General features: G+C 36.8%; 2 protein-coding genes across 2 annotated transcripts; one reads left to right on the forward strand and one right to left on the reverse strand.

Moving 5' to 3' along the window:
- Nucleotides 1-1,615: 1,615 nt before the first annotated feature.
- On the forward strand, nucleotides 1,616-3,684 carry LOC143630488 (uncharacterized). The gene is made up of 4 exons (XM_077099483.1): nucleotides 1,616-1,633; nucleotides 1,729-1,777; nucleotides 2,279-2,533; nucleotides 3,491-3,684. Exons 2-4 carry the CDS (start codon nucleotides 1,757-1,759, stop codon nucleotides 3,536-3,538), a joined length of 324 nt encoding a protein of 107 aa, XP_076955598.1. The 5' UTR covers nucleotides 1,616-1,633; nucleotides 1,729-1,756; the 3' UTR covers nucleotides 3,539-3,684.
- A 4,645-nt stretch (nucleotides 3,685-8,329) lies between these two features.
- Nucleotides 8,330-9,407, reverse strand: LOC143630481 (uncharacterized). The gene is made up of 2 exons (XM_077099478.1): nucleotides 8,759-9,407; nucleotides 8,330-8,496 (listed from the first exon to the last, which is right to left on the reverse strand). The coding sequence occupies exons 1-2, from the start codon at nucleotides 9,405-9,407 to the stop codon at nucleotides 8,330-8,332; spliced, it is 816 nt and encodes a 271-aa protein (XP_076955593.1).
- Nucleotides 9,408-11,935: the final 2,528 nt, after the last annotated feature.

The following is an 11,935-nucleotide window of genomic DNA, read 5'->3' on the forward strand; positions in this document are numbered from 1 at the left end:
TGTCGAAAGCAATTTGCTATGGACTCTTTAAATTAATAAAATATCCCGATCCCAATAAAATTTGCTTTAAACACTTTAAATTTATAATGGTTTTACTGTATAATATTGGAATTATTTATTCGTCTCTATTTTTACCCCTTTGAGGCTTGTGAACTCATTGGGGGGCCTTGTCAACATTTTGTAATGCTTAGTTTTTGTTGTGGGCTGTTAACATATAAATTCTAAGACTAAAAATTGTGATAAGTTAAATTACTCGTAATAGATTGCTATACGTACATGTCATTACATACGTTATAATATGTTTTAGATTTATCTTGCCCTTTAAGCGGATAAAGAAGAAAGAAAAATCACCAAAAGTTAATTCCAGAATTGTTCATTCGATAATTTCACCCTTTTGTTCTAAAATTTAACACACAAACTTTGAAAGAGGTAAAAATATTTGTACGTGAAACGGGTGATTACTCAACTAATCACCGAACCCATAAAAGGGGAATGGGCACTCATGGGTACTCCTCATTCGCCGACCAATCATACATCGTTATTTCATTTTTACCCTCAAGTACCCACAAACCATAAAATAACTGGAAATACCTACCCATAAGTATCCTAAAACTTTTTTTGTAATATATGTAATAAATTGATTATTAATGGGTATTTTAATTTCTTCAAAATTTACAACAATCATATAACCACATGGTAAACCTTTGCCACAAATTGTAATTTGGCAAACAACCCATATAGTTAGGGGTGGGTTTGCCATATGGTAAACTACCCATGAACCTTACCCACACTAGTGCCCCGACCCCTCTAATAAGTTAAGAGTCTATATCCTATATCATGAGCACGTTTTGAACACTTTAGGTAACGATAAAAAGAAAAACTTCAATATTAAATGTCTTGGTGGAAAATTTTCTATATGTTACAGGAACATTAGTCAGAATATAATCACAAACTTTCTAAGACTATGGGTAGTGGAGAGCTTTATCTAACAAAAGATATTGCCAGATCAGTGCTACGTAGGCGGATAAGTATTCACTAACTAAACCGTCAAACACGTATAATGGTTAAACTGACGACACAATTATTATTTAATCATTTTTTAAATAAAAAATATGAATTGGTAGGCCTCACACTTTGAGCCCTCACCATGGTTGCTACACTGGCGGCTAGTAGGGCTATATATTTTTTGTTTGGCGTTCATTTATAACTTGATAAAATGGTTTAACAACAAAATGGTGAGCTTGCATAGAGTGGCGTCGCCAACCTCTCTGCAACATATGATCTAATAGGTAAAATGGCGTCGTCCACCTCCTCACCACTAACACTTAATCTAATAATGTTATCAATTAAACCAAGAACCGAATATTACACATAGTTTCAAATCAAAGCCAGATTTTAATACTAGTAAATTACCACTAAATAATACTTAAACCAAGAACCGAATATTACCTTATTTATTTATTTGGCTCAGTGTCCCAAACGCACACGTGACATGACTCACAATGGCAACCACTGTAATTAAACACCTGTAACGTGTCCAAAGATTCAATCAATGCGACATAAATATATCCCAATAACGATTAACTGTAAAGCTACAACATCACCATCGAAGCTGTCATCTTGCTGTAAGTAAGTTATTCTCAAAACACACACAGTTATATTATATCGCAAACTGCTTATTTGTATTGATTGACCCTTATTGTTTCTTCTGGTTTTGATTGAATTCAGCGCAATTGATTAGATCTGGTTGCTTAACATGGATCATCGAAAGGATGAGGTATCACTTTATTATTATTATTATTAATTATTCTATGTGAGGTTTAGCTGTAGATAATGCAGTTTTTATTTTAACCTAGTTTTTGGTGATTCTTATTAATTTCATTGAAAACTGTTGTAATTTGAGCTGTGATTGGAGTTTATGCTTCAATCTAAGTGTTTCGCTTGAATCGCTAGCTTCTACTTCTGTTTAGATTAAGGATTAGAAAGTTAGGTTTTGAGGCCTTTGGATTCGATATGATATGATTCGTACCCTTTTTGTTAGATGATTTGACCTAAGTAGAAAACTTTGGAGTATAATATTTAATTTAGAATAATCAAATTTATAGTCAGACATTGAAGAACATTTGAAGATCTTAAAAAGGTTCATTGTTTGCCTGGAATCATAGCCTCGATCATTTTGTATGATAACCGCAATCATACTTTGTTAAATTGATTGATAATGAAACATATTATATATGAGTAGGTTGAGTAATTATAACATGAACTTTTGATGGTGTAGAAAAGTGCACCATGGATGTCGGTGCCCCAATTCGGTGACTGGGACCAAAAGGGACCCCTCCCGGACTACTCCATGGATTTCTCAAAGATAAGAGAGATGAGGAAACAGAACAAAAGAGATTTATCAAGAGCTAGCATTGGTAATGAAGAAGACCTCATCTCTTCTTATTCCTCTTCCAACACTTCCAAACTTAACACGACAACTAACAGCGCTCCACCTCATCATGGTTATGATGATGACCGCCACTCTCCAACTGTAAGCACCTTCATTTTCTGTTACTTTTGCCCTAAACTGATATCCCATTCTAGTTGAAAGTCACCAATTCTCAGCAGTAAACCATGAATGAAAAAAATTAGGATATGCTTCAAACTGCAATTTGAAGTTTATACATTAACAATATCCAGTTTGCTATATGCTTCTTTCTAGATATTTAAGATCAACCAAAAACTTCCCACTGGTTACACTTTGGTATACATCGCTAAATGCTTCCAACTCATCTTGGTAATTATCACCACTGCTAGTGTTTATAATATAAATATATTTTCACAAGATTGAAAATGAAGAACACATAACTGCTTTTGACTTCTTTCAAATGTTTGGATTTTGTTCTTTATTTTGATTATGGAAGATTAAGAGTGTAACTATCATTTTTATAAATTTTTTTTTTCTACAAACACTTACAAAAGTATATAAAGTTAAAAGCTTAAATCATTTTTCAACCTGTGATGATAATCCATTTATGTTTGATTTGTATATTCTTTGTGGTCGGTCTTCACTACTTTTATTTATATTTGATTTTTAATTTTTCAAACTGTATATGATCATCAATTCTTGTAATCATCTTTGTTGTTTTGACTTTTTCGATTTTTTTAATTAGCTGTGTTAATCGATTGACCCAAACATTCCGGTGCGGATATAATAACTATTTATATACAATAGTCGTATTGCTTATTATCATCGACAAATCTCAAAGCAACCATTATATTATAGATTTGTTTTTATCATAAGTCACTTAGCATAGTTCTTTATATATAAATTTATTGTTGTATATGGATCCTAGGTAAGAGAATAAATGAAGCCATGTTCTCACCCAATAATTAACAATTAATAATACATGGTTGGCAAGGAATGTTTTCTTTTAAGTAATATATGAATACTTTTTCTTATATTCTTTCTCCAGTTGTTTAATATAACGCAGAATGTTTTATGCAGGCAAGGAGAAGCATTCTGAGTTACTTCAATTGCTGCGTCAAAGCCTGATCCTTTTTTTCTACTTTTGTTCATTCTTGTTTATCTTCTGTTCTTGTAAGTTGTAACTTACTCAATGAAAACAAAAGGCTTTTTCTTCTCACACTGACCTATTCATTTTTTATTTTTATTCTCAAATAAAATTAACCACTCCTACCAAAATGTAAAGTAGAGTCAGTCTCCTTTTGAGCTAGCAAAGTGTGTGTCGAACGTGTAATTTGGTATCGATTCAAATTTAAACTAAAGATGATACAAATACAATAAAATTCTAAGCAATGAGGTTAATATGGTAAGCAGTAACTATGGTCAGTAATAGTCCCATGACCCACGTAGTTGAAGCAACATCAGGAAAAATGCAAAGAGTGAACCGGACATGAGAGAGCCCCTTGGTGAAATGTCAGCGCATTGACATCGTAGCTATGAGGTAAATATGGAAAGCCATGACTACATAATAACACAATGAATATCTAATATTTTGCACAATGTACAAAGAATACACGGTTGATAATAGTATGTTCTGCGTATTGTCAGCTTAAGGTTTCATCAAGAATAGGATATTGATTAAATATTTCGCAACTAACAATCCCGGCAACAAAAATACGAACTTAACAACAATCGAACTTAAGGTTTCATCAAGAATAAACAAAGATGAAACACTAATCAAACAAGGGTAATAATTCAAATAGATGAGAGAAAGCATATGTTAGAAATCTTATATAATACAATCTAGAAAGAGAAAAGAAATAAACGAAATAGTAAACCGGGCTTGTGTTTAGCACAATTCCCTTAAACAGATTCGCGGTCTGTTCCCAGGGTGCTCCAGTTATTAACAGAATGTAGCTCTGCCGGACTCGATCACTTGCCTGATATGAAAACGAAAATAATATTGTTGCGGCAAAGAAAGAGGAAGAAGATGAAGTGTGTTTTCGGTGTGTCTCAAACTGAAGGGACGGTACTGGTTATATAGCCACCAGATCATAATCAACAATGATAATGACCATTAAGTAATAATAATATCACATAATGGCAATACAAAACCGAAAAATAATAATCATTCTCATAATGATTATTAATGGCATTGACCAGACCAGATTTAGAATTTCAAAAACAAATTCAAAAATTGTCTCACGCGAGCCCGGGTTTTTGGAGTTGCATTCGTATCCGCGGGACTTGCGGGCACGCACGAGTTCGATGAATTTCTAGTACAGAAACCCAAATTTGCACCCCCCCTGTGTGCGCGTAGGACTTGTAGTAAAACATGTCATAAAGATTCAAATGAGTGGTAAAGCTTTACCTTATATACCGCTCTTTATTTTGTTCCCAGTCTGATGTGGGACAACTTTCACCACGTCCTTCTTAAGACTTCATTCACACTTTAAAACTTCCAACAATCCCCCACATGAGTGGAGGTCGAAACAACAACATTATTCCGATTAGATTTCAGCAGTTGAATCTTGCATACAATATGTAGGTGTTATCCTTTGAACCTTTGCTTATGAAGCGTACTTAGCCCACTAGCTCTGAGTAGACAGTGATGTCTTTGAACTCGTCTGCCGTTTGTGTAGACGACAATACACTTCACACAAGACTCTCCCTGACAAAGTCAAGTCCTCATAGTTATGTTCATTATGGTCATGAACATGCGCCTGGTTCTGCAAGAGCTATTAAGTATTGTGCCCAACAACACCCTTCGAAGCGAGTCAGCGACCTCACTTCTCTCTCACATAGGTTATTCACCATGTATGACTACCTTGGTCGAATCATTAAAAGCCATATGCTTAGCCTCACACTTGTCACTTTAGGAATGGACTAGGAAGGTTACCTAGCTATATAGTAAACTCCCTCTTAGATTGTAGAGTTATTCCCCCCCCCCCCCACCACACTAATTTATACAATTAGGTTTTCCTATTGAACTCAATTTTTGGGATCTCCAATCTGTTGAGTTAGGTTTCCTTCGTATGAACGTTAACTTTTCAAGGGCTTCAGTCCCATTCCCATGGACGACTTCTAAACTAACTCTCTACTTAGGCATTTTGTTAGCGGATCCGCAATATTATCCTTTGACTTCACGTAGTCAACAGTGATAATTCCAGTAGATATTAGTTGTCTTACCGTATTATGTCTACGTCTAATATGTCTATTCCTACCATTATATATTGTGCTATGAGCTCTGCCAATTGCCGATTGGCTATCACAATGTATACAGATGCCCGATGCCGGCTTAGGCCATCTTGGTATATCCTCAACAAATTGACGTAACCATTCTGCCTTCTCGCCCGCTTTATCTAGGGCGATGAATTCTGATTCCATCGTTGATCTAGCTATAACCGTTTGTTTTGACGATTTCCACGATATAGCAACACCTCCAAGTGTGAATACATACCCACTTGTTGCTCTGGAATCATTCGTGTCAGATATCCAATTTGCATCAGAATGTCCTTCGACAACTGCTGGATATCTGTTATAATGTAACCCGTATTCCCTAGTGTATCTTAGGTACCGAAGTAACCGAATCACACTGTTCCAATGACTTGAACTTGGGTTGCTTGTGTATCTACTTAGCTTGCTTACAGCATATGCTAAGTCGAGTCTAGTGCAACTAATAAGATACATCAAGCTGCCAATGATTCTTGAGTATTCCAACTGGTTAGCGGGTTCCCCTCTATTCTTAGCTAGATGTTGACTTGTGTCAATGGGAGTTCTAGCTACATTAGAGTCATTCGCATTAAACTTCTCAAGAATTGTGATGACGTGAGCATTTTAGCTTAAAACAAGTCCATTTTGGGTTCGTGTGATTTTAACTCTCAAAATCACATCCGCAAAACCCATGTCCTTCATGTTAAATCTTGCTTTTAGCATGTTCTTTGTGGACGTTATGATTTTGTCATCACTTCCAGCAATGAGCATATCATCTACATATAGACACAAAATGACATATCCATCGGATGTGTCCTTCACGTATACACATTTGTCATATTCATTGATTTTGAACCCAACATCAAGCATGACATGGTCAAACTTTTGGTGCCATTGTTTAGGAGCTTGTTTCAATCCATGCAAGGATTTCACAAGTTTACACACTTTCTTTTCTTGCCCTACGGCTATGAAGCCTTCAAGTTGTTCCATGTAAATCTCTTCCTCCAGATTTCCATTTAAGAAAGCTGTTTTTACATCCATTTGGTGAACTTCCAAATTTCTAATGGCGGCAATGGCAAGCACCAACATGATAGAAGTTATTCGCGTAACTGGCGAATACGTATCAAAGTAATCTAAACCTTCTCGTTGTTTATATCCTTTGATCACCAACCTTGCCTTATACTTATCGATGGTGCCATCAGGTTTCATCTTCTTCTTGAAGATCCATCGATCTCCTAGTGGTTTACACCCTTGAGGAAGATCCACTAGTTCCCACGTATGATTTTGTAAGATAGAATCTATCTCACATTTGATGGCCTCCCTCCACTGAGGTCCTTCAGTGGAATTCACCGCTTGTTGATACGTTTGAGGTTCCTCTTCTACCATGTAGGTAAGGAAATCAGGGCCGAAGGATTTTTCAGTCCTTTGCTGTTTACTCTTTCTGATTTCAACCTCCTCTGTATCAGATTGTTCCCGAGGTTCATCTCTAGTATCCTCGTTTTGAATACTTTCCTCAACCGGTCTAGAATAGCTCGGTTTTCCTTTATCCAAACATGGGAACATATGTTCAAACCATGATACATCCTTTGATTCTATTATGGTGCCATTGTTTATTCCAGGGTTCTTGGAATCATGCACAAGAAATCGAAATGCACCACAAGGACGGGTATATCCTATAAATACAAAATCCACGGTTTTGGGTCCTATTAGTAGGCGTTTTAGTGGAGTCACCACTACCTTGGCTAGGCACCCCCACACTCGCAAGTATTTATATGATGGTTTATTTCCCGTCCATAATTCATATGGCGTTAGATCTTTCTTCTGATTGGGTATCATGTTCAAGACATAATTTGCCGATAAGATTGCTTCCCCCCAACATGTCCGGGCTTACCCTATAACTTATCATCATGGCATTCATCATTTCTTTCAAGGTTTGGTTTTTCCATTCCGCTATGCCATTTGATTGAGGATAGTAAGGATGCGTGACTTCATGTATGATTCCTTCTTTTTCACACAAGTCAACAAAAGGTGAAACATATTCACCTCCTCGGTCACTCCTTACTCTTTTGATTTTTCGATTTAGTTGATTCTTAACTTCGGCTTTAAATAATATAAACCTATCAATAGCCTCGCCCTTACTCTTAAGTAAGTAAACATAGCAATACCTTGTACTATCATCAATGAACGTGATGAAGTACTTGTTCCCACCACGAGTAGGAATTGCTTTTAGATTACACACATCGGTGTGAATCATCTCGAGGGGTTCGGTAAATCGTTCAATCTCTTTGAATGACGATCTCGTTTGTTTTGCTTCGATGCAAGTTTCACATTTATTATTTGAGTCGATATCGATTGTTGGTATACAATTAAGTTTAATCAAACGCCGAATGGAATTAAAATTAACATGACCTAGTCTACCATGCCAAACATTAGAAGACTCAAGCATATAAGTAGAACTAGTAGCATTCTCATTCATTTCATTAAACACGGTTTATTCAACTTGAACATACCATTGAGGGCATAACCCTTACCAACATACACACCATTTTTGGTCAACACGACCTTATCAAACTCAATCACCATTTTGAAACCAAACTTAATCAACTGCCACTTCGACACAAGATTCTTACGAATTTCAGGAACATACAACACATTTGACAAAGTAAGTTACTTTCCCGAAGTCATCTTCAAAACCACATTCCCCTCACCTTTGACTTCGGCCGTAGCAGAGTTTCCCATAAACACCTTTTCTCCATTAGTCACCTCTTTGAAAGTGCTAAAGAGACTTTTGTCAAAGCACACATGACGGGTAGCCCTCGTATCGACCCACCAATCTTTGTTATTTTACCCAACCAAGTTAACTTCGGTGACCATAATCGAGAGGTCCGTAACCACCTCAACAAGGTTCTCAACCTCTCAAACCATGTTCACTTGTCGATCATTTTCTTTCTTTGGAAGCTTGCATTCATTGGCCCTATGGCCTTGCTTTCCACAATTATAACAAGTTCCTTGGAACTTCTTTTTCTTCCCAACTCCCCCCCTTAGGACCAAGGTTGAAGCCTTTCCCATGATTCTTCTTTCCACCGTTTTTATTACCCTTTAAAGATTGGCCATGTTCAACAACACTGGCCTTTGTTGTTCCAGGACCGTCAATCCTTTTTAATGCAATTTTATTATCTTCTTCAATACGAAGATGAACAAAAAGATCTTCAATGGTCATCTCCTTTCGCTTATGCTTGAGATAATTCTTGAAATTGACCCAACTTGGTGGTAGCTTTTCAATACTACAAGCAACTTGGAATGTCTCGCTAAGCGACATCCCTTCAGCATGAATATCATGAAGAATAACTTGCGAATCTTGGACTTGACTCATAACAGTTTTTGAGTCTATCATTTTAAAGTCCAAGAACTTAGCCACCACGGATTTCTTAGTACCGGCATCTTCCGTTTTGTATTTGCGGTCCAACGACTCCCATAATTCTTTGGCGGTCTTTGTCTTACAATACACGTTATATAGTGCATCCACCATGCCATTCAAGACATAGTTCCGACACAAGAAATCCGAATGATTCCAAGCCTGAACCGCGCTCAACGATTGCGTATCCATTGCCCCTTCATCAACTTGTGGAACGGTTTCAGTTAAGAACCTCGCGAGGTTCAAAGTGGTCAAATAAAAGAACATCTTTTGTTGCCACTGTTTGAAATTCACACCGGTGAACTTTTCCGGTTTCTCAGCATGAGACATGACTGCAGCAGGTAGCGGAGCAACCAAACCGGTTGTGACATCAACAGCGGAAGTGACGATTGGTATAAACGGCAGTACTCATGGATTGGGATTCCATTCTGAAATGAAAATACAAGAATAATAATAAGTAATATGTTTAGGTTTGTTAGAAATCTTGTATAATACAATTTAGAAAGAGAAAAGAAATAAACGAAACAGTAAACCGGGTTTGTGTTTAACATAATTCCCTTAAATAGATTCGCGGTCTGTTCCCAGGGTACTTCGGTTCTTAACAAAATCGTAGCTCTGCCGGACTCGATCACTTGCCTGAAATGAAAACGAAAATAATATTGTTGCAGTAAAGAAAGAGGAAGAAGATGAAGTGTGTTTTCGTTGTGTCTCAAACTGAAGGGAAGGTACTGGTTATATAGCCACCAGATCATAATCAACAATGATAATGACCATTAAGTAATAATAATATCACATAATGGCAATACAAAACCGAAAAATAATAATCATTCTCATAATGATTATTAATGGCATTGACCAGACCAGATTTAGAATTTCAAAAACAAATTCAAAAAATTGTCTCACGCGAGCCCGGGTTTTTGAAGTTGCATTCGTGTTCGCGGGACGTGCGGGCACGCATGAGTTTGATGAATTTCTAGTCCAGAAACCCAAATTTGCACCCCCTGTGTGCGCGTAGGACTTGTGGTAAAACATGTCATAAAGATTCAAATGAGTGGTAAAGCTTTACCTTATATACCACTCTTTATTTTATTCCCAATCCGATGTGGGACAACTTTCACCACTTCCTTCTTAAGACTTCATTCAAACTTTAAAACTTCCAAAAACATATGCAGACAAGAGATGAGAGAAAGCATATGAAGACGGGTCGGAAGTCAAAAACCAAGCGAGAAGATAACATGAGCGAGAAGGTATGCATCCAAAGTAGAACATCCCTAGAAGTATTTTTAGACTCACCTCACGCACAATTCTCTCTTTTTCCTTGTAAAAAGCATCATAGACCAAGAACAATGACTATGGCAAAAGGCTCAATAACCCACATGACCACATTAAGTCCATCATACCAAGATTTGCCACCATAAATCAACTCCGCAACAACCCGTCTCACAGCCCATATTAATTCCGCATCCCAATTCATATAATCATTGTTTGATATTGAATTTGAAACATACATGTATTTCAACACTTCTATAAAGAATGTTTTAGAAATAAGCATCGATTTGCTATGTGATAACATGGGTGATTTTATACATACAATTATGTTATGCATATTACATAATACGCCGTGTGAAATTGTTTGCAATTCTTTGTATACTTATGTTATTCTGTTGCATAGGATTCAATGTTATGTGTAGTTATGATACAAAGGCCGGTGCTTTCTACATTTCACACAGTAAACTTTGTAGAATAACCCCCCCCCCCCCCTCAACTTTTATTTATGACTTACACAAAATAATCAAACTTGTTATTAAATCATAATCGAAAAAATCACAATTGATTAAATAAAATATACCATAATCAAACCTGAGATCATAAGATTATGTGTAGTGGATGAGTTACAAAAGAGGGGGGGGGGGGGGGGTTGACACGTGGCAAGAGGGGGGGGGGGGATATATAGCCCAGGGGGGGCAGTGTTGTAGCCCACAAATCGCCCCATCCCTAATACTTGATCGCCATGTCGTCAGCCTTCAAACACAAGCCGATGACAAATACATGCCGCCCCTCTTATCACCGCGGGGGAGGGGGGGGGACTGTGTTTTTGTCCTCGTCGCCGCAACATTTGCCGTCAATTACACTTTGCCTAATTGAACCATAATTGAACCTACTTATTGAAAATCATAATCGTAAATCATTTATACCATGATAAAAAAATAAAGCATTTAAACCTTTACTCAATTGAACTGTTAATACTAGGTCTGCTGTGAACATGCTATTGTTTGGTCGTTGACATGAACATGCTACTTGTTTTGGTAAAAGATCGGTTTTTAAGGATAATGTAACCAAATCATATTTGTGAGGTAGAGTGCTTGAACAACAATGGTGATTATGTAAACAAAATAAGGATGAACACAAGGATTTGTTACGAGGAAAAGCCCTTGATCGGATGATGATCGCCGGCGCAAAAACCCCAGGTGATGACAAATCGTCTATCACCACTATATTATTCAAAAAATGGTGTTACAATGGTTGAAGCTTTGATAAGCGATTACAATAATTTCTAAGTGCGTGTATAATGCTAGTGTTGCAGTGAAGAAAAATGTAACCCATGTATGATATGTGTGACCTAGCTGATCAAGCTTCTTTAAATACAAAAATAATATAACAAAATGTCCTATAATCTCGCCACTACTCCACTATAGTCGTTGCATGCATTTCAACACGTGTCAACTATCTTGGACTGCAAAATAGTGGATAGACCAAGTTATCATTGGTTAAACCTGCTAATATAACAATATACAAAGAGAACAATTGTTAGTTAATAGCGAGTACTGAGGATCCTTGATCCTGACATAATCTGTAAC

This window comes from Bidens hawaiensis, unplaced genomic scaffold (genome assembly GCF_021521415.1).
Source record: "Bidens hawaiensis isolate Kalapana, Puna unplaced genomic scaffold, B.hawaiensis_p1.1 tig00005680_1, whole genome shotgun sequence".
In the NCBI taxonomy this organism is placed as follows: Eukaryota; Viridiplantae; Streptophyta; class Magnoliopsida; order Asterales; family Asteraceae; genus Bidens; species Bidens hawaiensis.

What these genes read in the sequence shown, in the direction of transcription:
- LOC143630488 (XM_077099483.1), top strand. Translation starts at nt 1,757, where the DNA reads ATGGATCATCGAAAGGATGAG. An exon ending in TGGATCATCGAAAGGATGAG is followed by an intron (nt 1,778 to 2,278) that starts GTATCACTTTAT and finishes TTGATGGTGTAG; the next exon opens with AAAAGTGCACCATGGATGTC. An exon ending in ATGACCGCCACTCTCCAACT is followed by an intron (nt 2,534 to 3,490) that starts GTAAGCACCTTC and finishes TGTTTTATGCAG; the next exon opens with GCAAGGAGAAGCATTCTGAG.
- LOC143630481 (XM_077099478.1), bottom strand. Translation starts at nt 9,407, where the DNA reads ATGTCTCATGCTGAGAAACCGGAAAAGTTCACCGGTGTGAATTTCAAA. An exon ending in ACATGGCCAATCTTTAAAGG is followed by an intron (nt 8,497 to 8,758) that starts GTAATAAAAACG and finishes AAAATAACAAAG; the next exon opens with ATTGGTGGGTCGATACGAGG.